Source organism: Pristis pectinata, chromosome 5, assembly GCF_009764475.1.
Source record: "Pristis pectinata isolate sPriPec2 chromosome 5, sPriPec2.1.pri, whole genome shotgun sequence".
NCBI classification, from domain to species: domain Eukaryota; kingdom Metazoa; phylum Chordata; class Chondrichthyes; order Rhinopristiformes; family Pristidae; genus Pristis; species Pristis pectinata.
The window spans coordinates 73,182,730-73,208,763 of NC_067409.1; the positions used below are offsets into that span (position 1 = coordinate 73,182,730).

The following is a 26,034-nucleotide window of genomic DNA, read 5'->3' on the forward strand; positions in this document are numbered from 1 at the left end:
CCATGCCTTACAAATTAAATTATTAAAACAATACAAATTTACTGGTTTGCATTGTAAAAATACAGATTACAATTTGTATTGCTTTCTCCCAGAGATTAAATAACATGAAAGCTGTTGGTTTCAGTTTGATTGCTGCCAATATACTCAGTAAGTTACATCCCAATGTGGGTTCAGGAAGACTTCAGGTGAGCTAGCTCCACTCCCCCATCCCTCACCATGCTCAGTTCGATCTCATGCAGCGGTAATCACTGGTTATGTCAGCACCAGGCCCAGTCTTGCTTCTCCAGCTCAGTGGATTGATCAACCACTCTGACATACCACAAAACGAGCAGTGAAAAATCAAACCAATCTGAAATACAAACAGAAAGTGCTGCAAACACTCAGTGGGTCCAATTGCATCTGTACAAGGAGAAAAAAAAATTCAGATTCTGATGATGGGTCTTCACTCTGAATTGTTATCTCTGATTTTCTTTCCACCGATGCTGCCTGGTCTGCTGCGTGCTTCCAGCGTTATCTGTTTTCATTTTGGTACAAAGCCCTTACCTGGAGCAGAGCAGCTTTTAGGGAGTGAAAAGTGATATGCTAGTAGCTTGGCTACTCTGACTCACAAATAAACATTTTGGATACTTCCATGATTCGTACAGGGAAAACATGTGGATACTAGTCCCTTTAGCCTTATGGGAGATCTGAGTTCAGACAGGCCAGTTGTGGCACATCTGCCTTACACCACATACCATGTTTCTTACATCAGCCTGAATACCTTGTTTTGGACTTATCTTGAAGCATTCTTGGGCTTTTCTATAAAACATTCCTTAATATACAATTTATTTAAAGCAAATAAAAACTTTGGTAACCCAAGGCTTAATCTCTCATGAATTTTTTTTTTACAGAGAGGGAGAAATAATTATGGAAACAAGTTTTTTTTAACCTGTCTCAACACCCATCACATTGGGTTATACTACCACTATTTAATGAACAGAAAGTATGTATTGTTATGGCAAAAATGGCACATTTCAGAATCCTGTTAATCGAATGAGTTTAATTAGTTTATTAAATAATTGTGCTTGATTTAAAGAGTGGTCAAAACAAAATTCAGATCCAGTTGGATGGTTTTCTGATCTTTAATATTCATTGTATAGAAAAAAATACACATTGCACTCACATAAAACAATAGTACTAATTTTCAAATGCAGTCATCATCCACTCAAATTAGAAATACACATGGTGGCAATGTGCTTAACAGATTCACATGGCTTCTAAGAACATATGAATCAGAAGTACAGAAGTGTCATTTGGCTTGAACACTTAATAGTCTGGATGACATTCTAAATCAAGTTATCTTCCTGTCGAATCACTATCCATTAATTTCCTCAGTATTACAAATACCTATTGGTCCATTTTGAAGAATTTTTATCTCTGTTCTAAACATCTGCCCCCTTATTCAGAGACTGTGATCACCCATTCTAGTTTCCCCAGCCAGGGAAAACATCCTATTAGCATTTACCCTGTCAAGCACTTTAGGATTTAATGTGTTCCAATACAGTCCTCTCTCATTCTTCTAAATACAGGAACTTATGTGCCCCTTTACTCATTCTTTCTACTAAAGCAATTCCAGGAATCAATCTAGTGAACATTCATTGCAATTCTCCCAAGGAAAGTACTCTTCCTTTAATAAGACTGCTAAAATTGTCCACAGTGCATCGGACCCTATAAAACTGCAGGGAGAAAAAAAGTTTCCATTCTTTTCTTTCACTGTAGTCCTTCTGTAATGATCACTATACAAACCAATTTGTGAGCTGTGTAAAGGACATCCAGGTAAAGTGTATTCCACATTTCTGATTTCCCCACTTCTGTCAATAATTGTATTTCTCCACATTGAATTCCATCTGCCATCATCTTGGGCCCATCCAGTTTCGTGTTGACTGTGTACAGAGGGATACAGTACATTTGGTCCCCTCTTCAATGTCACTGACCTAAATTAACCCTATGATTACAGCATACCAACCAAGGAATGACCCACCGTTTTGTGGCAGGTCACCAACTGTAAATGCTTGCTGATATATTAACTTCAATTTTCTGAGTCCTAACTATGTGCAATAATTTCTCATGTGGCACTTGTCAAATATTTTCAAAACAGAAGACACTGCAGTCTTTGGTTCCCCCGTACCTAGACTGCTCATTACAACATCAAAAGCTCTTCACAGATGAGTTGACTACAATTTTCTTTTCATAAATCTGTACTGACTCTGTCCAAAATGTAATGAGCAGGGCCCATTTTGCCAGATCAGTGCAATCAGCTAATGGGTTCCATGCAATCCAGGCATAAGGTGTAGTCCCTTCCTTTTCCTGAATATACATCTCTGCTTACTGTTTTTTGTAACACTTTTTCCTGTCATTATTGGCTCCACAATTCAATGTTGTTCTTGTGCTGTTTTTGCAGGAATATATTGAATCCATATCCAAATTCTACCAGACAGAGCTTACTGCTGTTGATTTTGCAGAAGAAGCAGAAGAGGCCAGAATCCAGATCAACTCATGGGTGGAAGAACGGACTGAGGGTAAAAAGTCTAGTAACAGAACAGGATTGTGGCTAGAGCCCCTCTCAAATCTTCCACTACGTTAATTTATGGATCAAGATATTTTCAATCATTTCCTTTTAAAAATATTTGAACACTTTGATAAAAATGAAGTCATACCCTGAAAAATAAATGTCAAAATAGGAAGAAGAGGAATCTGGGGGTTGCATATACATAGGTCATAAAGTATTAGTAAGACCATTTTAAAAAAAGAAAAATGAAGCATAATGCTAAGGTTGTATCGAGCCCTCGTTAGATCATACAGAACACCGAACAGTCTGGTCTCCAAACTATAAAAACAGAGAGGCATTGGAAAAGCTGCTAACAAGATTTAAAGAAAAATGCTAGAATTGAGAGGTTATAACTAGAAACTGAACAGGCAGGAATTATTTTCTTTATAAAAGAGAAAGCTGAGGGATGAACTGTCACAGATTATGGAAGGATTTGATAAGATTGGTGTAGTGAAGATATCTTGCAGCTCAGACCAGAAGTAGAAGTAGTCTCCCTAGTGAGGCATTCACTAAGTGATGGATCCTGGCGAAACAATATCTCAAATGATGTCACCACAGAGAACCTTTGCAAAAAATGCACTAACTGTGGAAAGGCTTTCTTTATCCCTGATGACAATATTTTACTGGAAAGAGAGGAGATAGCCAGTATAAAAAGGTGGGTGGAAGTGGGGAGGGGAACTGGTGGGAGGAATATGTGGGTGATGAGCAGATGGAGACGGCAGGGGAGGGGAAAGATGGGGTGATGGGGCCGTTGGGATAAGGAACAAAAAAAGAGACAGAGGGGAGTGGTTTTACTAGAAGTTAGCCCATCACCCACACATTCCTCCCAATGGTTCCCCCCCCCCCAACCTCCTTCCCTTTATTCCATGGCCCACTGTCCTCCTATCCATTTCCTTCAGCCCTTTCTTACTTCCACCTATTGCCTCCTAGCTTCTTGCATCATTCCCACTCTTCACCCCCCCCAGCCACCTGAATCCACCTATCATCACCCAGCTCTTGCTCCACCCCTTCCACCCACCTTTTTATTACTGGCTATCTCCCTTCTTTTATTTCCAGTCCTGTTGAAGGGTCTTGACCTGAAACGTTGACTGTTCATTTCCCTCCATAGATGCTGCCTGACCCACTGAGTTCCTCCAGCTCCTTTGTGTGTTGCTCCAGATTTCCAGCATCTGCAGTCTCCTGTGTCTCCAATATTTTAATGGAGAGTATCTTTGCTTCCAAGGCTACTCATTTATCTCCATCAACACAGAGGACTGGTGTCAAAGTAGAGCTGTAAGGTCCTGAATGATGAGGGTTACCTAAGCAGTTATATATTAATGCTGGTTTTGACAATGTTAAGCTTTCTGGAGAGCCAGCCCAAGGATATTTTGATGGAAGATCCTAAAGATTTAGATCTGAAGATTTTAGATGTAGATTTTATGGATATTATTCTAAGTTGCAAGGGACTTGTGGAGAATAGTGGCCTTGCGTCTAGGAATAGGGCCACTGTTGAAGCCAGTGCTAAGGTTTTAAAAGAAGTTAAGATTGTATATACCATTTAGCAGTTGGTTTGTGAATTATATAATGGGAGTCCTTAGAATTTAATGTCATTATCAGAAAAAAATCCTGATGTATTGATTGATGTACAGTGTTTGAGGTGTGATAAGATGAGTAAATATCATGTTGCTTTCCATTATATCAAATGTAGAGCTGTATGGTTGATCAGAGTGAGGATACGACAGGAAGGAACGGGTCTTTCCAGGTTCAGTAATGTGGAGTGATTTTTTTTCATCGATGACTGGTTTAGGTCAGCACAAAATACATAGTTATCTGCTGTCAGGCAGTACTAAGAGAGCGTTAGGAGTAAATATTTCTGTTGGTAATGCTATTGGTGTTGGTAGTAAGGCAAGACCCTTATCTGTCTAGACTAAGGCCAGACTGCAATGTGCAGATTTGTTGTAAAAGGTCAAGTGTATTTGCTAAACAAGTTCCAAAAAAGATAGTGATGATACCTGCTTTAGGCAGGGAGTGTACATATCTAGGAGAAGAGAGAATCCTAACTTGGGTTTTAGGAGATTCACTAAAAGCAAGAGTCAATACTTAAAGGTTCAGAGGCTGTTTGATGAGAACCAAATGATGCTGGTGGGGCAATTAATGGGCTGACCAATAAGCATCGTCTGTCCATTAGAGATCAGCGCTTTAGATGGATTTTTATAGATCTCTGTTAGCAATAACCATATACACATTGCCAAGTTTAGTCTCTTTTAAAATGGGCAAATAATGAGAAGTGTTAGAATCAGTTGATGTCACCAAGATTCCAGAGGCCTCAGATGGAGTCCAAAGGATTCAAAACACCCCAATGGATTAAAACTTGATGAGGTCAGAAAGATTCATATGAATATTTTAGCTTAGTTTTATTCTTTTTGATTTGTGTGTGGAAAAATGCAGGTTAACATCAACTAAAATGTGACCTTATGGTCAAGTTGCAAAATATAGATAACTGGAGGCCAAACACCATCAGTTCCATTTTGCTCAGGATCTTTGCAAAGATACTTGCCAAGAGATTATGCCATGCAATGACCTTGCATATTGGTTGAAAGGGTTTTCTGGTGGCTACCCCAGGCTAACCAAAATGTTCCACTTTAAGGAACTGAATGCTAGGGGCCAAGCAGTATTGGAAGACACCTGTTGTTTTTGTAGCCCTACCAAAAGCTTTTTGAATTAATAATGAAAACCTTATGTTGTATGGGAACTGAGAAATGTTTTATTGACTTTGCTGTGGACCATTATTTAAGCTTAATCATGATGATTGAAGGCAAATAAGTAACTGAACCCATTCCTATTGAGAGAGCAGTGAAGCAGGGCAACCCACTCTCCCCAATTTTATTTATCATTATGATGGAGATTTTGTTATGAACTTTAGTTAAGGCGAGCTGTGTTTTTTATTTCAAGAGTTTGATGCAATTCTCATGTGGTCATGATCAAAAAGCTAAAGATCATTGACAGAATCTGTTTAAGACAGGTCTGAAAATTAATATGAACAAGGTGACCATTTTTATATGGCCTCATTAAATATAAAGGTTTTACTTCTATAAATGGAAAAATTGAAAATGAGTAACAATAAGAGCAAAAAACAAAATGCTGGAGGACTCAACTGGTCAGGCAGCATCTGTGGAGGGACCAGTCCAGTTGAAGGGTCTCGATCTGAAGGATCGACTGTCCATTTCCCTCCACAGATGCTACCTGACCCACTGAGTTCCTCCAGCAGCTTGCTTTTTGCTCCAGATTCCAATATCTGCAGTCTCTTGTCTCTCCATGCATAATGTCGACCTTGATTTTACTGCCCCAAGCTCATTTAAGTATTTGGGTGCCTGGGTAGACCAGTGGATAGTTGCGTTAGAGACTGTTATGTTAGACAGTTGGTTGAAGAATTTGTTAAAAACTATACAGAAGTTGGAATTTTTCAAGTATTTATGATTCCATGTTTTTATTGCTGGTTTTATGTAAGGTTTCACAAAATCCTTTATTAGACTTGGATGAGATAATTAGGAATGCCATGTAGAAGGAGATTGTACTCTAGAGCTAGGGAGGGGGATCTTGGTATACCTAAAGTGACGTGCTAATTTTTCTGGTGATTATAAGTTAGCTGAAAGGGTTTCGTCAAGCTGGAGGTGTTCCGGTACCCCTCTCTTTTGAATTTGCAGGTATTAATTTGGTTAAAACTATTGCTGGGAATGAAGTTTGTCAAGTTTCAATGATGCTTTAGAACAACTGAAATAGAGGCAGAGAATACAGTTGTTGCTGATACTGATGAAGGTTATTCTACCAGGATTAGAAATGGGTGTGACAGTACTTGAGGTCTGGTCAGAACTACCATATCAGGGCATTGGGATGGAATACTTTAAGAATGATAGTAATTTGAGTGATTGGATTAGGGGATATATCAAATTTTATTGGTTTTTTTTACTAAGATCAAACATACCCTGTTAACAGCAGTCCTATTAAACCTGGGATGGATAAGACCTGAAATAATGCTAGATGTCCAACGAAATGAGCCATGGCGCACTGCAGAAAAAAGATTAAGAGACATCATAGAATATTAGACCTACTATTGAGTAATGCTTCACAGTACAGCTGGGTGGTACTAAAGGAAGCAAGACTTGTCAGTGGTGATGGTAAGGTGTGGATCCTGGATCTCATCACTAGAAAGGATAATACTGCTGTAGTAGCATATATATCCATCAATTTAGATGAAAATAATAGCATGGATGGATAAATTTACCAAACATGCTCCCTTGGAAATCACTACCTTGGAGTGCTAAGGTGTATTTATATTGTTCTAATTAATGTAATAAAGTTTGTTTTAAATTCTTTTTCTTCATTACATCAGATGATGTAATTTCATGTTATAATTAGTTGGATTTCTGATCCACTGGTGGTTGGCACTCCACCTTGGTTTAATTCGCTTCACAGTGTGTTTTTGTTACATTATCTACTGGATGTGTCTGTAGATGAACTACTGAAAAACTCAAAAAAGATGGCAACATGTGTGTTCAATACAGAGTAGCTATTAATAAATCCAGTCAGGAATTCAGAAGAAACTAAGAAGTGGTGAGGACATGGAACTGATGGTCTAGTTGAGGTGAACAGCAGGGATGCGTACGTTAATGGGAAGAGGTGAGGGAAGGCTCTTCAGGAACACAAACATTGCCTTGGTCCTGTTGGGCCAACAACTGGTTTTCATGCCATAAAGTAGAACTCCAATAATCCGTTATCTGACTATTTGGAAGTCCTGACAGTTTGGCATGTGGCTCACCAAGTGCTTGCTACGCTCCCTTCCCAATCACCGGGGCCCTGGTTCCTGCGCTCCTTTTCCACTTGTTGGGGTCCTGGCTCCTGCTTTCTCTTTAAACTTATCAGGTTCACTGAGAAATTTATTATAATACTGTACAACATCTGAAAAAAGTAAATTAAGATTGTGTTGAGGTAATAATATGAATATAATTCAATTGTCTGGAAAGTCTGCTAATTCGGCATCAAAGTCCCAAGCATGTGAAATTATGCGAATTTTACTGTACTTTGTAACATTGAAAATACTTTGTACTGTACTTTGTAACATTGAAAATACTTTGTAAAAATGGTTCTGTAAATAATAAATCTTGTGCCCAATGTGATTTAAGGCAAGATCCAGAACTTGTTAGCTCAAGGTGCAGTTGATTCACAGTCAAAGCTTGTCCTTGTGAATGCTGTCTACTTCAAAGGGATGTGGGAGAAGAAGTTTAATGAAGAAGCTACCAAGGAGCGGCTATTCAAGTTCAGTGAGGTAGCTACATCTGGTAGGAAAATGTTCTGTCAAAGCTTTAAATTTATTATAGATAATTAATTAACAAATGTTCTGTTTCCCCCAGGACGAATCCAAGCCGGTGAAAATGATGTACCAAAAAGGAACATTCAAGGCATCATTTATTGAGGAGGTTGCAACTGACATCCTAGAGCTCCCTTATGTTCAAAATGAGCTGAGTATGTTAATCCTGCTACCTGAGGAAATTGGTGGACTCGAGGAGGTAACTTATTAGTTGTGATATCAAATCAAAGTTAAACTGACTAAAAATAAAAGGAAATGTACTATATATTCTTATTGCTTTTGCATCTGGTTTATCAAGAGTTGTAGAAAAAAAGTTTTTTGTATAGGGAAAGAAGCAGATATGATCACTATTTTAAACAGTCCAAGACTGAACCAATACAGCAACATGTAATCTGTTAGTGGTAAGTACATCTTGTGCATCTTTAATTGAAAAGTTTAGCCTGATAATTCTGTCACGTAATGTTTCAGTGTTAGTAAAACAACTGAAGTGCTGTCAGGTTTGATTTGTATCTATTGGATGGACCATGCTTGGAATTTCTGGAAAAAATCAAGTTATCCATTTAATGAATCACTGATTTCTTTCTACTTTAGCTTGAGAAAAAGCTGACAAGTGACAAATTACTGCAATGGACCAGCCCAGAAAACCTGGATCCGTCCGAAATGTCGGTTTACCTGCCCAAATTTAAGTTAGAAGCAAATTACGATCTGGAATCTACACTTACACTGATGGGAATGTCAGAAGCTTTTGACTGTAAAAGTGCGGATTTCTCGGGTATGACAGTAGTAGGCAGCCTGTCTTTATCCAAAATAGTTCACAAATCCTTTGTGGAAGTTAATGAAGAAGGAACTGAAGGAGCAGCCAGCTCACAGGCCACCATGATGTTTCGGAGCTTACACTTTGAAAATGAATTCATAGCTGACCATCCATTCCTATTTTTCATCAGGCACAACAAAACTCAAAGCATCTTATTCTTTGGAAGATTCTCTTCGCCTTAAACAGATATTTTACTTGTGTTGCAATTAGCGCCTATTATTTGTCTGCCTGATATGCACTTAACAATCTTATTTATATAGGATTGCAGCAGAACATTTCAGAATGAACAAATTTACTTGATAAAAGAATTACTGTGTAGTTGAATTTCACATGATCTGAGTTGCCGTGTATTCATTATTATTTTGGTACCAATTAAATTTAATATTTACACTCAATTATTATAGAATTTCAGAGCATAGAAAGTGCTAGTTGTCTGAAAGAGCTCACTGTATAGTTCCCCTGTCGTGTCCATTCCCCAGTCCTACATTCTTTTTAGTTGATCAAGTTAATTGACTTGCACCGTCAAATGAACATTTAACTGCACTGCAAATCAAACAACATACCTGAAAAGATATGAATCAGTGTTCTATGAACTCACCCATATTACACTGCAGAAGCTGACAATAGACTAAGGCAATAATTATTGTAAGGAAACAGGAGCTTCATTATGTCAAAGTAGAATATTGTAATTACATTGGTCAGATAAGTGGTGGAGTTGGATAGAAATTTATTTGCTTTGTGCCTGTTGTGCCTATCTTTCCAAGTAGGTATTGGCTCCACTGCTTGACACATTCTTTCAGTGTCTATAAATACCTAAAAAATGTGTCAAGCAGTGTGTAAATGCAAGTGAAGGATCTCTTTACAAAATTAATCATTGATAACTGGGAGGCAGTCTGTCTTCACAGTTTCAAACCAGACATGCTCACTTGAAAAAATTTAAAAATGCTGTCTGTGGAATGAGAACCAGAGTGCTACCCTTGACTCCAGTCCTGGGATGAAGTGCACCCTGATCTTAGATGAGATCTGGTACACCTCAAAATCCAATTCTGCAAAGTACGGACAGGTTGAGTGGTGCTTGGGGTTTTAGACAGGGCCCAATTTCAGGCCAGTCTAATTGGGTGCAATTCACTGAGGGCTGTGCTCACCCAAGCCTGTGCTAACTTCCACATCATGTTTAAGCAATTGCACAGTGATGGCATAAAACCTATCCTGTTCAATAAAGCTGGACTTCACCATTCTAAACTGCTCCACGAGCCTAACTGACACAGCAGTCCACAGACTTGATCAAGCTGTTACAAGATCACTTCATTTTGTTTAGAAGAAAATAAGATCTGGATATGCAGTCTTGCAAGTTAGTTTTTTTGCTGTGACATGTCATAAGATTTCAAGACCATGTCTCAGACTGCTACATAAAATCAATCTGATCACCATTTCTTCATTTTGTACCAATGCTCTGCGAGGATGCAAATGTCTACTTCATTGTTCCAAATCATTGAAAAGTTTAAGCACAGGAGCAGCAAAGCAATCTCAAGTCTTGAGGTGATGCATCTGCACGTGAACAGGATTCTGCATATAGCCTTACCTTGAAACAGGATAAAACTCAGAGACAGTTTTGAAGACTCAGAGTGAGGTCTGACCTGTTGCAACTATTCAGGGCTTGAACTAGCTTCCGAACAGTGGCACCCTTTGACCCTTCTTTCATTTGCCACTTGTGTAGCATTTTATAAACCTTTTCTTTCAGTCCATCTCTTTCATAGTCATGGTCAATTTCATCAATTTCTGATTCTCTGAACCCAAGCTTACGAGCACAGTGTTTCCAATCTTTCCCAAGTTCTCCTCGCAAGAGGTCCAGATGAGCTTCTTTAACTGGGTTATTGGCTGAATGTGGGGAGAAAGAATAGTCAGTGCCACATTCTTCATCAGTGTGAAGAAATAAAAAAAATCTAACATATATGCTGCCCAATGGTATAGTAGGTAGTGTTGCAGCTCAGAGCTCCAGTAACCTGGGTTCAATCCTGACCCCTCTGCTGCCTGTGTGGAGTTTGCACATTCTCCCTGTGACCATGTGGGTTTTTGCCACTGGTTTGGTGGGTTCATTGACTGCTGTAAATTGCTTCTAGTATGTAGGTGAGTGTCAGAATTGGTGGGAATGTGGGGAGAATAAAATGGGATCAGTGTAGGATTAGAGTAAATAGGTGCCTAACAGTTGGCACTGATTTGGTGAACTGAGGGGGCTGTTTCCATGTTGTAGAACTCCATGACTCGTGTGCCAGGCAATAACCACTTTCCCTGCACTTTCCCTGTTGAATTCCCCACTAACAACATCCAGGTGATCACCACTAACTAAAATCTTAACTGGCTTAACCATATTGTGGTTAGAGGCAGAATATCCACTATTGTGAACTGCAAGTACAATTGGTATTCTTTCAATCCTGCATCTCTGGAACTCCATGCCAAACAGTACCATCTTCACCAAAGGAATTGCTACAATTTAAGATAACAGTTCACCACCATTTTCTCAAGGGATAGAAAGTTAATGATAAAATGGCCCATATTCTGTAAACATCCTTAAAAAAAATTAAGGAAATCTTTTAAGTTGGAAGGATAAAAGCAAACTAAATACAACAGTAAAATATTTATGCTGGAAATATGTTATTTTAACATGATAATTTTAATATGGGCTGAGGCTTTCAATCCAGATAAATGTGAGGTTTTGCATTTTGGGAGATCAAACCAGGGTAGGACTTGTACAGTGAATGTTAGGGCCCTGGGGAGTGTTATGGAACAGAGGGACCTGGGAATGCAAGCACATAGTTCACAGGTAGATTGGGTGGTGAAGAAGGTGTTTGGCAGCTGGCCTTCATCAGTCAGGGCACTGAATATGGGAGTTGGGAAGTTATGTTGCAATTATACGAGACATTGGTGAGGTTGCACTTGGAGTATTGTGTACAGTTTTGGCCACCCTGTTATAGGAAAGATGTTATTAAACTAGAAGGAGTGCAGAAAAGATTTACCAGTGTTACTAGCCAGGTTGCTATTTGGTGAACGTCCCTTTAAGGCACCTGGACAGTAGAGTAGTAGTGTGTGTGTGTTATCTCCAAGACGGCAAGAATAATTGGAGCATGCTGGCTGCTTTGCATGGAGAGAGAGAGAGAGACACTGACTGCTGGTCTCTGTATCGATGGATGAAGAACAATAGCTGTGTCTGTCACTACAATCCATGTATGGATTTTTGGAGCAATCAGGTGGAGTCCACTTTGTCGTTAACCTGTACTGGAAAGCAGGTATTTCTGTGGGCGACCACGTATCGAATGCCTTTGAGGTGGCAGATACTTCGGAATAAAGCAGTGGAGATCTTCAGTGATTGAGGTGTCATATGGGTTTCATCGTGGAACATGTGGATTTTGTAAATTCTCTCTACATTCTCTCTACATTTTCTCTTCAGTCAACAGTCGTTTTGCAAAAGCCCTTGCTCACGTTCTACCTTATGACTTGCTGAACTGAACTTTGAGAACTATTCCTAGACTTGGGGTTTGGGAATTTGCCACACACTCTTCTAGTTTAGTTTTGAGGTTAATGTTTATATCTAACATTTTTTCTTTTCTTATTATTACAAGTAGTTATTAATAGTTTTTAACACTTATACATGGCTCGTTGCGTTTCTACTGTTGCTAATACGTAACACCAGGAATGTTGCCTGGATTTGGGGGCTTGAGTTACAAGGAGAGGTTGCATAGACTTGGACTTTTTTTCCTGGAATGTAGGAGAGACCTGACAGAGGTGTACAAGATCATGAGGGGCATAGACGGGGTGAAAGCACATAGTCTTTTTCCCCAGGGAGGAGGTGCTAAAAACAAGAGGGCATAGGTTTAAGATCAGAGGCGAGAGATTTAAAAGGGACATCAGGGGCAGCTTCTTCACGCAAAGTGTGGTGCATATTTGGAATGAGCTGCCAGAAATAGTGGTTGAAGCAGGCACATTAGCAACATTTAAAAGCCATCTAGATAAGTAGATGGACAGGAGAAGTTTAGAGGGCTATGGGCCAAATGTGGGCAGATGGGACTAGCTCACTGGGCAACACAGTTGCCATGGGCCAGTTGGGCTGAAGGGCTTGTTTCCATGCTCTATGACTCTGTTGTAGAGTATTATTATACAAGCATGACTGGATTGTTTAAACACTCATTATATGGGTGGACTTTAAGCAACCTCACTTGATGCACAATTTTTTAAACACGACCTTAATGCTGGTGAAGTGGGTTGAAAGCAGCTCAGATAGTGTAATGGCAGAAAAAGTACCCAATGTACACAGTGAAGTTGCTGAGTAGGCTTGAAGTTATATGGCCAGAAGTCAGGCCTGAGAACATGTTTATCTAACAAGCTTGGGCAACTAACTCTGCGTCAGGCTGTGATCAGGAGTTTGGTGCAATACATTCACACATTCTGTGGAGGTTGCACTGTGCAACATTGCCACACAGTGTCTTGGTCTTTAATTTTCTCCCCCTTAAAGAGATCCTTCACTCGTCTCACAGTAAATTCCTATTAATTATCTTGCTTAGTACAGTACCTAATAATGCCTGCATTTATGCTGGATATTTTCTTAATGAATTAATTTAGAAGTGCGTTGATGGTTGACTGACAGCGTTGCCATGCACTAAGTTAGGATTACTTTAGCATTAAAGGTCAACGTGCATCAGAACATGCACAAGTTGTCTATTGACCAGCTTGTGACCGTCATTGGGAGAGGCAGATCGACATGCTCCTTTTGAGGGTTAGAACCAGAGTAGCAAATGGAATGCCACCTACTATAAGTGAAACACTATTGTAACTGGAAATATGTTTCTTCGTAGTCACTGGATCAAAATCCGAATCATCATCTAAATATCATGTGGGAATACCTTCACCAGACCACAGAACACTACAGCACAGTATAGGCCCTTCAGCCCACAATGTTGTGCCAACATTTTATCCTGCTCTAAGATCTATCTAACCCTTTCCTCCCACATACCCCTATTTTTCTATCATTTGTGTCTATCTAAGAGTCTCTTAAATGTCCCTAGTGTATCTGCCCCCACAACCTCTGCCGGCAGTGCATTCCACGCACCCGCCACTCTGTGTAAAAACTTACCTCCGACATCCCCCTTATACCTTCCTCCAATCACCTTAAAATTATGTCCCCTCATGTTATTTCAAATTATTACTCCATAACAATAAGCAGTTTGTTGATTTACATGATGCTGAAAGTTTTGTCTTACCCAGACCCTCCAGATGCTGAGCATTTGCTGTTTGTCTGGAAAATTTGAAATCTTGCTGCTTTTTTCTATTAACAACTGTCTTTTCAATATACATAGTGTTATTGTCACCGATTTGAACTCCCTTGGCCTCAGATAGGCAGATGCTTGGTGAACCCTCTAAAGCAAAAAAAAAGGACACAAAAGACTGCAGATGTTGTAATATGGAGTAAAAAAAAACTGCTGGAGGAACTCAGTGGGTCAGACAGCATCTGTTGAGACAAAAGGATGGTTGACGTTTCAGATTGAGACCCTGCATCGGGACTGAGAGTAGAGATAGCCCATATAAAATGGTGAGAGGGAGGGTTGAGGCAGGGGCAGGTAGGTGATGGGTGGAACCAGTTGAGAGGGGAAATGATGGGAAGATGGAGCCCGGTGGGGTAGAGAGGGGGGTGGGAAGTCTCAAACATCCTTTTGACTCCACTGTTGTTGTCTGAAGCAATTGTTTTTTGTCAAAGTACAAGAATGTACCATTAAGGGATAAGAACATGAAACACTTATAATCATGTGGCTTAATAAGAAACTAATGTTTATGCAAACACTTTAGATTAAACCAGTCATTTTGAGTTAGTGTCATGGTGATGCAGATATGAAGAATTCTGGAAAGTTCAGTGCCACTTCCAGTAAACGTCAACACCCTTGCATTTATACATCACCTTTAACATAGCAAAGAACAATGAAAATTTTAAAATCACATTTGCAAATTTTACAAAATTATACTTTCATTTAAACTTTGTCTCTTAGTTCTGTTCAGAATAACAGAGGTAGTTATGTGAAGAAAGACTACATAACTCTCACTGCTCAAATTTCTTTGTTGTATCTGCTTTTACCAACTTTATTTTAATAATGTTAAACTTCATGGAAAATAAACTGAGCATGCACACAAAAAGTACACTTATTTACTCATCTAAAAAAATTCCAAATTCATTGACTAGTTACTCTCTCTCTCTGTGAGATTTTCACTCATGCAACAATGAATAAGTTCCCCTGCGGAGATGAGCCTGTTCAGTCCTTCTCACAGACCTGCAGCTGAGATCTAGAACACAAACTAGAGTGAAGGAGGTTGAAAGATGACCTTACAGCGGTTTATAAAATCATAAGGGCCATATACAAAATGTATTGTCATAGTCTTTTTCCCAGGGTAGAGGAGTCTAAAACTAGAGGCCATAGGTTTAAGGTGAGAGGGGGAAGATTTAAAGGGGACTTGAGAGGCAAGTTTCTCACACAGAGGGTGGTGGCTAAATGGAATGAGTTGTCAGAGGAAGTGGTAGAGGTGGATACAATTATATTTAAAAGACATTTGGACAGGTTTAAAGGGATAAGGGCCAAATGCAGGTAAATAGGACTACTCAGAAAGACACCTTGGTTGGCATGGATAGTTGGGCTGAAGGGCCTATTTCTATGCTGTATAGCTCTATGACTCTAACCTGGTTTGCCACAAGTCTGTGGCACAACAATGCAGTATTCTAGTAGCATCACTATCATGCTGATGCAAGTGTAACCCAGGCCTCCAGCAAAGTTTTGTTTCAATCAATTGGGAAATTCACCAGAACAACCCAAGTGACTGTCCAATTTTCCACCCTTCTTTCAAATTTATCGTCTTGGAATTGGTTGTTCATTACATGGTCCTAGGTGGGAATGTGTTCAACCTGTCCAGGGCAGCTGGCACCTTAATACTGTATACCAGCACACCAAAGACATCCTAAAGTTCTGCTCTGTATCAATTTCAATGCACTTTTCTGATTTGGTACCAACAAAGTACAATGGCAAATCATTTCACCAACAAGTATATTACTACTCGAGCTCTTCAACACCAATAACTCCCAGATAAAACAAACTCTTACCCTGGCCAAAATATTTCAGGTTGCTATCACTCATGTGTTCAAACTGGCCGGTAGGATTCCGAAGAAAATTCCCAATATATGGATTGGATTCACCTTGATTTCTTGAGACTGGGGGGAAAAGACAAAAGGAAGATTCTGGATGATTTTTAGTGATATTTTGTAAATTAGTCTTCATTTCTAACCCAGAGACAATATTCTGCAAAGGTAGAATTAACTTTTCTGACAGTGAAGGAGAATTCAAACTTTCAACCAAAGGCTTTGACACCAATAGATACTTAATGTCTAAACTGCAAGGTCATTCCCTAGAGGGCACTATTGACCAGGAGTGTCACAAGCTCAGTCATAATTGTGCAAAAATACCTATTGTGTCAAGTTAGAATTGGTGGAAAGCATAATGGACACCTTCATTAATGGGCTACAAAGCCTCCACTTTCTAATAGCCACAGCAGCAACTTTTATTTAAGCAGCACCTTCAACACTGCAAAATGTTTAGTTTACTTCATAGAAGGATTGTTAAAGAAAATTCGAAACTGGGCCATGCAAGGAGATGGTAAGGCAGGTGTCCAAAACCTTCAGAAGCAGATTTTAAGGAGCACCTTAAACAAAAAAGGATGAAATTCTAGATCACAGGGATAATTAAAATTTGAGGATAATGCCTCTTGGGACAGAATTGGAAGAGTACAAATAAAGAGTTAGGAGGGTACTCAATGGAGTGACCTGAAAACATGAGTAATTTAAAATTCAGGTGTTACTCAACTGAGAACCAATGTAAATCAAAAAGCACAGAGTGATACATCAACAGAACGGTGCAAGCTTGGAAGTGGCAAAGCTTTGGATGACCTCAAATATATGGAAGGTAGGGCAAGGGAAGCTAGGTAGGAGGGATGTTGCAATAATCAAGGCTTGGGGTATCAAAGGAATGAATGGAGTTTTTAGCACTAAAAGATGGGGCAAGGTCATAGTTGGGCAATATAATGGTAGCATTTAATAGGCAGTTAGTGTTGATACATCATATATAATGTCTGAAACTCATCTCAAGGTCAGATTATGGAAGTGTACTGTGAAATTTTGATATCTCTTGGAAGGTTGATCCACATACATTTTGCACTACAGTTCACTAAAGATGCACACCTTTTGGTACGTCTTTAATACTTATGCAACTAGACCATTCCAAGTCAGTCATGGATGAATCAAGAGTTGAACCTCATTTGAAAAGGTAACACGTGTCTTGATTTCCTCATGGAAAGCAGGCATCAGCTTAACAGGACACTGAATAATTTCTGTTTGTTAGGATTCACAAGAGTTTAGGGTGTGGAGATAGTACCATATTTTGGAGGCCATGGGACCTTTCCAATAACTCCTAGCAGATAATGGAGTATTGACAAGAGGGTCAAAGTACTAAACAAGGCAGTCCCAAGTCATGCATCAGGAGATCCAATCTGTCAGTTATCCAACATTTGCCTTAAAAACCCCACTTTGTTTCTCCCTATTAGTTACCTACAATTTTTGCCTCATATTAACTTTTGGATGACAATGTTGGTAAATTTGGTGATGACACCAAAATTGGTGGTATAGCGGACAGTGGAGGTTACCTTAGATTACAACAGGATCTAGATTAACTGGGAAAGTGGGCCACAGAATGGCAGATGGAATTTAACTCGGACAAGTGCAAAGTGATGTATTTGGGGAAGTTAAACCAGGGCAGGACTTACACAGCAAGTGACGAGGCTCTGGGGAGTGTTATAGAACAGAGAGATCTAGGGTACAAGTACATAGTTCCCTGAAAGTGGCAACACAGGTAGACAGGGTGGTGAATAAGGCATTTGGCATTTGCCTTTATCAGTCAGTGCATTGAGTACAAGAGTTGGGACATCATGTTACAGCTGTACAAGATGTTGGTGAGACCAAACTTGGAGTACTGTGTGCTGTTCTGATCACCTAGCTATAGAAAGGATGTCATTTAGCTGGAAAGGGCGCAGAAAAGCTTCACAAGGACGATACTGGGACCAGAGGGGTTGAATTATAAGAAGAGGCTGGGGCTTTATTCCCTGGAGTGTAGGAGGCTGTGGGGGTGACCTTTTAAAGGGATATAAAATCACGAGGGGCATAGATAAGGTGAATGGTCACAGTCACAGGGTAGGGGAGTCTAAAACTAGAGGGCATAGGTTTAAGGTGAGAAGGGAAAGATTTAAAGGGGACCTGAGAAGCAGGTTTTTCCACACAGAGGATGGTGGGTAAATGGAACAAGTTATCAGAGGAAGTGGCAGAGGCAGGTACAATTATATTTAAAAGACATTTAGACAGGTACATGGATAGGAAAGGTTTAGAGGATATGGGTCAGGCGCAGGCAAATAGGACTAGCTCAGGTAGGCATCTTGGTTGGCATAGATAAGTTGGGCTGAAGGGCTCATCTCTGTGCTGTATAACTCTATGACTCTATTTTTAGCAGTTCTCCAGCCTGGGAAAACACAGACATCTTTATTGGATTTTTAAGGCAAATAATTGTTGAAACTATAGTTAGATCCATATGCAATTGCATATCTTTAAGTGGACATTTCCTTTTAATTTGAGCATCTAACTGGATTACGTGCATTCCCATCAGGATCATTCCAAGCCAGATGTAGAACTGTGCTCATCTAGAGTCATCTTGGTGCTTTGAACACTTTTTTGCACTGGACTTCCCTGGCACAGCTTTTAGTGATACCACAGGACTGAACTTCTGACTATGATTGAGTGTGAAAGTATGTAGCCTACTCTGACAACATGAGCAAACTCTGTTGTAAAGTCATGGTCGGGCATCCTATGAGACCCAGGCTCACAGCCACCAGCACACCATACTATACCCATCAGCTGCAGATTCTAGATTAGAACTCCAAGAATACAGCATTAACTTATCTTTGTGAGGTTTGATACTTTGAAGCCGAAATGCCTGGTCTGCCCAGCTGATGGTTATCTGGCACTGACTATTTACTATAGCAAAAAAATCTATGTATGTATATTTTGTCCAACTATGCCAGATAGAGAGTCTGAATTCATGGTAAGATGGGGAGAAAATTGGATGAAACATTTATTACTAGCAGAGTCAGTCATAAAGTTGTACAGCACAGAAACAGGCTCTTTGGCCCACCATGTCCATGCCAACCCATTTGCCCATCTACACTAATCCCATTTACCTGCATTGGAACCATATTCTTCAATGCCTTGCCTATTTAAGTGACTAAGTAAATGCCTCTTAAAAGTAGTGATTGTATCTGATTCCATCACCTCCTCTGGCAGTGTATTCCAGATATCAACCACCCTCTGTGTTAAAAACTTACCCCACATATCCCCTTTAAAGTTCCTTTTTCTCACATTAAACCCATGCCCTCATGTTTCTGATACCCCTACTGTGGGAAAAAGATTTTGACTATCTACCCTATCGATGCCTTTCATGATCTTATATACTGTACTTCTATCAGGTCACCCCTCAGCCTCCTTTGCTCCAAGGAAAACAAGCCCAGCCTAACTAATCTGTCCCCCTAACTAAAGCGCTCCAATCCAGGCAACATCCTAGTGAATCTCCGCTGCACTCTCTCCAATACAATCACATCCTTCCTATTGTATGGTGACCAGAACTGCACACAATACCCCAAGTGTGGCTAAACCAATGTTTTGTAAAGTTGCAAACGTTCCTACATTACATCTGTTCCAATCAGGCTCTTAATTGACACTGAATTTCCAGGATACGTCATCAGTCATGGGATTCCTCCAGAGCTCCATATGAAAGGATGGCTTCTGAGCGACAGAACTGCCCAGATCTTGCAGAAACAGCTGTTTGACAGAGCTATAAGACCATGTAATACCACTATTGTAAGAGTCTTGGCAATACATTCAGCTGCCTTCAGGGAACAAAAGAGGGTTTGCCTTTACTCCACAGCACCTACCCCACAGCTGTACTTCACTGTGACTTCTACAACACTGTCTGCAGATAGAAATTCCCGGGGAGATGACCAGCTTTCTAAGTCATAGAGTAGTACAGCATGGAAACAGGCCCTTTGGCCCAACTGGTCCATGCCAACCAAGGTGCCCACCAAACATCCCTTTTGCCCATGTTTGGCCCATATCCCTCTAAATTCCTCCTATCCATGTACTTATCCAAATGTCTTTTAAATGTTGTTATTGTACTTGCCTCAACCACTTCCTTTGGCAGCTCATTCCACATATGCATCATCCTCTGCATGAAGTTGTCCCTCAGTTCCCTTTTAAATCTTTCACCTCTCACCTTAAACCTATGCCCTCTAGTTTTTAGTTCTTCCCTGTGAAAAAGACTGTGTGTACACCCTATCTGTGCCTCTCATGATTTTAATACACCTATTTAAGGTCACCCCTCTATCTCCTACGTTCCAAGGAAAAAAGTCCTAGCCTGCCCAACCTCTCCCTATAACTCAGGTCCTTAAGTCCTGGCAGCATCCTCGTAAATCTTCTCTGCACTCTTTCCAGTTTAATGATATCTTTCCTATAACACAGCAACCAAAACTATACACAATACTCTAAGTGTGGTCTCACAAATGTTTTGTATAACTGCAACATAACGTCCTAACTCCTAAACTCAATACCCTAACTGATGAAGGTCAGCATGCCAAATGCTTTCTTCACCACCCTGTCTACTTGTACGCTGCTTTCAGAGTAGCACAGCATGGAGTGGAACAGTACCACTGCCTTTCAAGGTACTCCTCAATAATCGTTACAAAGAACTTCAGATAACTTACCATTGAAGCTCCTCTATGTTTAACATTAATACGTCTCCCCATTCTCAAATAAATTACAATTCCTTCAATATTGTACCCACCCTGAAACCCACAACAGACCTTCTCAACCATGGTTTATATCATTGAACTGAAGAAAAAATACCAAAAGTGCATCTGTATGACAGAAACTATTCTTTATCTCTTCTCACACCTCCATAGCAGCACCTTGGTTTTTCTTTTGTCTCATTCAAAATTTCTGAAATTGAGCTATTCCCATAGCAATGCGGTCATGGGAGGCAACCACTGCCAGCTGCATTGCTCTAGATTCCACCTGGGCCTCTTGGTGTTGCCTCCTACAAACACTTGAATGATGCTACATGGAAGAGGATTTGATGCATGTAACATGCTACAATCCTGAGGCAGCAAGTCCAAGTGAGTTGATCTCAGCTATCACTGGGCCCTGGATCTACGTCCCCACTGACTGACAGGTGGTTTGGTCCAATAAAACCCATCAGATCCCCAAAGCTTGGAGACACAGTCCTGTGGTGTTGCAAAGTACTCAGCCCAATCTGTCCCCTACTGCTGACAGTATAGGAATCTCTGTTTCCATGGAAGCAGAGCCATTGACTGGTCTCTGACTACCCCTGAGCAAGGAACCTGTCAGAGATCCTAGTAGAGTTACCATGTACTCCATTCACAATTGCAACAAGATGATAGTTCAATCCAGAACATTCAAGTTCAGGTTACCCCTGAACAACTAACAAAGGTTATGAAAGAAAGGAAATGTTACTGCATAATCCAAAAGTAAAATAGAAAAGTGAAATATTTCAAAATGTGACTTTAAAACTTTTTATTGTCTCCCTATTCTCAAAAAGCATGCAGAACAAGCTAAAGTACCACACAAGACAAACTTTGGTTAGACTGATCAACAGGATAGGGAAAACATGCTTAAATAGGAACAGGATTAGGTTATTTAGTCCTTCAGATTTATTCATAATTCAAACTATGACCCACGTCTTTTCTCCAGTTTTCAAAATATTTTTAATAACTTGAGATTGATTTTTTTGTATAAAATTATAAAACAGTTGGAGACTTCACAGGCAGGGCAGTATTTCTGAACAGAAAAATATTGCTTTGTGAGGGACATGCATGTCCAATATTTTCCAGTTCAACACTCAGCTTTTCAAATCTAGTAGGGTGTTCAAAGAACGTAATAGCTTCAACTAGATTGACTACTTACGTGGCTTGACTTCAGTTGTAACCTCCATCTCTCTCAGTGCATGTTCCCTAGGACACTAACCTCATTCACCCATTTACAAACATCAGCTTAAATCAAATAGTTCCTGTTCGTGTCTTTCCCTTTGTTAAAAGTTGTTTGGAATATACTTTGGAGCAGGCACATCATTGTGCTATAGCATCTTAATTTGCAAAGAGAAAAATTCTGCAAATGCCGAATTGACTGATTTGACTATACAGTGCAGGACCCACAAACAAGAACAATTAATCATGCATAGCAGGTGTAGTCTTTGCAGAAAGCATTAATGCTGTGCTAAACAATTGGAGACTTAAGCGTAAAATTTAAAAAAGGAAGGTCTGACATCATAAGTTACCTCAAATTAATGTAGCATATTACCTGCCCGTAGATATTGCTCCCAGATTTTGTGCTGCCCAGTTGGTGAACCACCAGTTTCTGCAACAGGAATAGGACCTGGTGTTCTCTGGGCTGGTGCTCTGTAGTCTACAGAGAATCCTGTAGAGCTTATTTTGCTTGGGTCGTGAAAGTTTGTTTCTTCCTTTACTGGCTTTGAAAGGCTCATTAAACTTGCAAAGGAGTTTTCCACATTCTGTTGAACCTGATGAGGGTTTGAATCCTGGGAGCAATACAGATCCTCAGATGGTTCAACCTTAGCCAAGCTTGTGGCAAGATAAGGCAGCATTAAAGAAGGGTAGGAACTTCCAAAAGCAGGTTCATTAGAAACTCTTTTGCTTCTTTCCTTCCTTATCTGTTCAAAATTAGTTGGAGAAATTGAAGCGTCTAGGCGGCTGCCAGTCAAGTGATAATTCATTTCCTCCTCTAGTTTTCTCCTTACTTGTGCATCATCAGCACTCTCATTGTCACAGGCACTGCTGTCAAGATCATTCTCTGCTGGTTCACTTAACTTGCAGGATGAAAAAGTTACCTCTAGAGTGTTACCATTAGCAGAAATTCCTTGTGAGCTGTGCAAAGAGTTTGGATCATCTACAAAATTGAAAACATTATTATTACAACTCCACCTTCTTCGCTCTTTATAAAAGGAAAATGTTACATTGAGTTAATTATTTCAAAATGTGTTTTATGCTGCAAGATTGTAAATACAACCGTGCGTCTCAGTAACCTTCACTCCTGCACTTTACATGGACCCAGTCTGGCAAGGATACCGCAGTGCCTCAAGAGGGTGACATCCATCACCAAGGACCCTCACCATAATTCTTCTCAGGTACAGGAGCCTGAAGACCCACACTCAATAATTCAGAAACAGCTTCTTCCTCCCCGCCATCAGATTTCTGAACAGTCCATGAACACTACCTCGTTATTGCTTTTTGTTTTGCACTATTTATTTACGTTTGTAACTTATAGTAATCTTTGCACTGTACTGCTGCTGCAAAACAACAAATTTCATGTCATGTATGTCAGTGATAATAATTCTGATAGGAAACCTGTCCCTAATATAACACTAATCATTTCCACTGGTAAGACGCATCTTTTTTACTTGAAGCTTGTGTAATTTTTTTCCCTACATTGCAGAAACAATCAGCACAATGTTTAGCGCAGAATTTACTGTATCCAATAAAGTTGAACAAATCATTGGTCAACACTGAGCTATAACCTCTGTGCACCTACATAAAGGAAGGATTTGCTTTATCACTGGTTCCACATGACATCAGCTAAATCCATGAGGAGCTATCTGAGAAAATCACAAAGAATCCAGGTATGATTCTCAGGTTCTGTCGAGTCTACTGACCACAGTTATCACTGGCCTCAGTCCCCCTAAAAACGTCATGAGTACTTGTTGATCCCACCACCTGGCCATTATGCAGTGCTTTTGTGGAAAGGCATGTGGACAACAGACAGACATGATGAAAAACTACAACAAAAAATACTGGAGGAACACAGTAGGTTTGTGAGGACCCTTCATCAGAACTTCAGAATTGATAAAACAAGCGTGTTAAAGGTGGAAGATGGAGACAACACAGGGAATGATTACAATAGGACAATGTCATCAAGTATAATAATTACTTACAAAAACAGCAGTTGGAGACAGAAGGTGACAGAAAGGAGAGCTAGGAAGGGGGGAAAGGATGGAGGGGGAGAGGGAGGGTGGAAAGAGAGAGAGAGGGTGGGTGGAGAGAGAGGGTGGGTGGAGAGAGAGGGTGGGTGGAGAGAGAGGGTGGGCGGAGAGAGAGAGAGAATGGGTGGAGAGAGGGGTTGAAGAGAGAGGGGGTGGCGAGAGAGAGAGAGGGGTGGCGAGAGGGGGGTGGCGAGAGAGAGAGAGGGGTGGTGAGAGAGAGAGAGTGGGTGGAGAGAGAGGGTGGGTGGAGAGAGAGAGGTTGGAGAGAGGGGGTGGTGAGAGAGAGGGAGGTGGCAGGAGAGAGGGGTGGCGAGAGAGAGAGGGGGTGGCGAGAGAGAGAGGGGTGGCGAGAGAGAGGGGGTGGCGAGAGAGAGGGGGTGGCGAGAGGGGGTGGCGAGAGCGAGAGGGTGGCGAGAGAGAGAGGGGTGGTGAGAGAGAGAGGGGTGGCGAGGGGGTGGCGAGAGAGAGAGAGGGGTGGTGGTGAGAGAGTGGGTGATGAGAGAGAGAGGGTGGGTGGAGAGAGAGAGGTTGGAGAGAGAGAGGTTGGAGAGAGGGGGGTGGCGAGAGAGAGAGGGGTGGAGAGAGAGAGAGGGGTGGCGAGAGAGACAGAGGGGGTGGTGAGAGAGAGAGAGGGGGTGGTGAGAGGGAGAGGGGGTGGTGAGAGGGAGAGAGAGAGTGTGGGTGGAGAGAGAGAGACAGACATAGAGGTTGGAGAGGGGGTGGTGAGAGAGAGAGAGGGTGGCGAGAGAGAGGGGTGGTGAGAGAGAGAGAGGTGGGGTGGAGGGAGAGAGAGGGGGGGTGGAGGGAGAGGTGGAGAGGGTGGAGAGAGAGAGGGTGGGTGGAGAGAGAGAGGGTGGGTGGCGAGAGAGAGAAAGAAAGAGTGAAAGAGAGAGAGTGATACACAGTCTGAGAGCGAGAGTTTCAAAGAGAGAAATATCCCGAGGGCTTCAACATACCCACAAAGTGCTGATCCTGAAGGTTACAGTGGACATCATAGAAGCAAAGTAGCAGTGGAGTACGAGTGGGGTGTAGAATTAAAATGACAAACTACCAGAAATTCAGGATCACTTTCCTGAAGGTGGAAAAGTCTGGGTTCCCACACTGGCCTAATCTGTCATTCGAAACAGGAGAGAAGTATTCATCCTCGGTTCTGAGGGGCTGCCTAAGAAAAAATGCAGTGACTCAGACAAAATGAAAGTCACTTAGACAAGAAGGATTCCAAACACAGGTGAAATAGTTTCCAACAAGGAAGCAACAAGTTCAGGAGAGGAAGGGGGAAAGGAATTGGGGGGCAAACATATAAAATTAAGGATTCACATGAAATTTGAGAAATCTGTATAAATTGATTTTTAACATTTTCAAGAAACAAGGCATGAAACAAACAATCTTTGATTCAGAGTTAAAATTCCTCAAAGGCAGATCAATATACAAGAGTAAATTTGTTCCCATTTTATTAGGATTAATTTGCTGTTTTAAAAATTTACCTTTTGGAGGCGTGTCTGGCATAAGACCAACGCAATCCACTTGCAAAGACTTCATCCTTTTCACCAGTTGTCTTGGAGCAGTTGGCCTCTTCAGGGACAGCTCCTGAAGTGATTGAAACAATAGGTCCATGACAAGCATTCTAAGGAAGGCCAAGGCCATGAAATCATATAACAGCTCATTTGTGATTCTGGACTATATTAATAGAAGGCTGACAAGTCCCAAAATCAGTGACAACTCCGGAGACCAACCATCGCAGAAGTAGCAACCCCCATGTCTGGGACGAGGAGACGGGAAATCCTCTCAAGAACCTGACCAGTTCACAAGTGTACGGGTAATAAAAGTTAGTGTCTGTAATAAGGAAAGAACCAAAATAAGTGTAGTGAACTATTAAAGAGAAAGTCCCTACTCTCTGTTCCGATGTGTTGTGGCCGTTTTGAAGCAATAGGCTCCCAGCCCCTTGTTACAGGAATAAATCATAACAATCTTTGTTACTTCCCATTAAGTAAATCCTTCATTGTGACTGGTTCTGTTGTAGATCTTTTGGTTAGTATCATGGCTTGTGTGTCTTCATAGAGCAAGCGTAAGATGAATATGAATTCAGTGGGCACCTGTATTT

At 40.8% G+C, this 26,034-nt stretch overlaps 2 protein-coding genes across 3 annotated transcripts in view; one reads left to right on the plus strand and one right to left on the minus strand.

Moving 5' to 3' along the window:
* LOC127570259 (serpin B6-like) overlaps window positions 1-10,317 on the plus strand; it is a 46,725-nt gene extending 36,408 nt beyond the window's left edge. Inside the window, exons 5-8 of the mRNA XM_052015607.1 lie at window positions 2,441-2,558; window positions 7,747-7,889; window positions 7,975-8,130; window positions 8,523-10,317. Coding sequence (XP_051871567.1) covers window positions 2,441-2,558; window positions 7,747-7,889; window positions 7,975-8,130; window positions 8,523-8,927 — 822 coding nt within the window. The 3' untranslated portion in view covers window positions 8,928-10,317. The remainder of the gene's footprint in view (window positions 1-2,440; window positions 2,559-7,746; window positions 7,890-7,974; window positions 8,131-8,522) is intronic.
* A 9-nt stretch (window positions 10,318-10,326) lies between these two features.
* ripk1l (receptor (TNFRSF)-interacting serine-threonine kinase 1, like) overlaps window positions 10,327-26,034 on the minus strand; it is a 66,469-nt gene continuing 50,761 nt past the window's right edge. For both annotated transcript variants that reach the window (XM_052015605.1, XM_052015606.1), the window contains exons 8-12: window positions 25,418-25,520; window positions 22,238-22,843; window positions 15,878-15,985; window positions 13,998-14,153; window positions 10,327-10,623 (exon numbers count right to left, since the gene is read on the minus strand). In XM_052015605.1, the coding sequence (XP_051871565.1) occupies window positions 10,346-10,623; window positions 13,998-14,153; window positions 15,878-15,985; window positions 22,238-22,843; window positions 25,418-25,520 (1,251 nt within the window). In that variant the 3' untranslated portion in view covers window positions 10,327-10,345. The remainder of the gene's footprint in view (window positions 10,624-13,997; window positions 14,154-15,877; window positions 15,986-22,237; window positions 22,844-25,417; window positions 25,521-26,034) is intronic.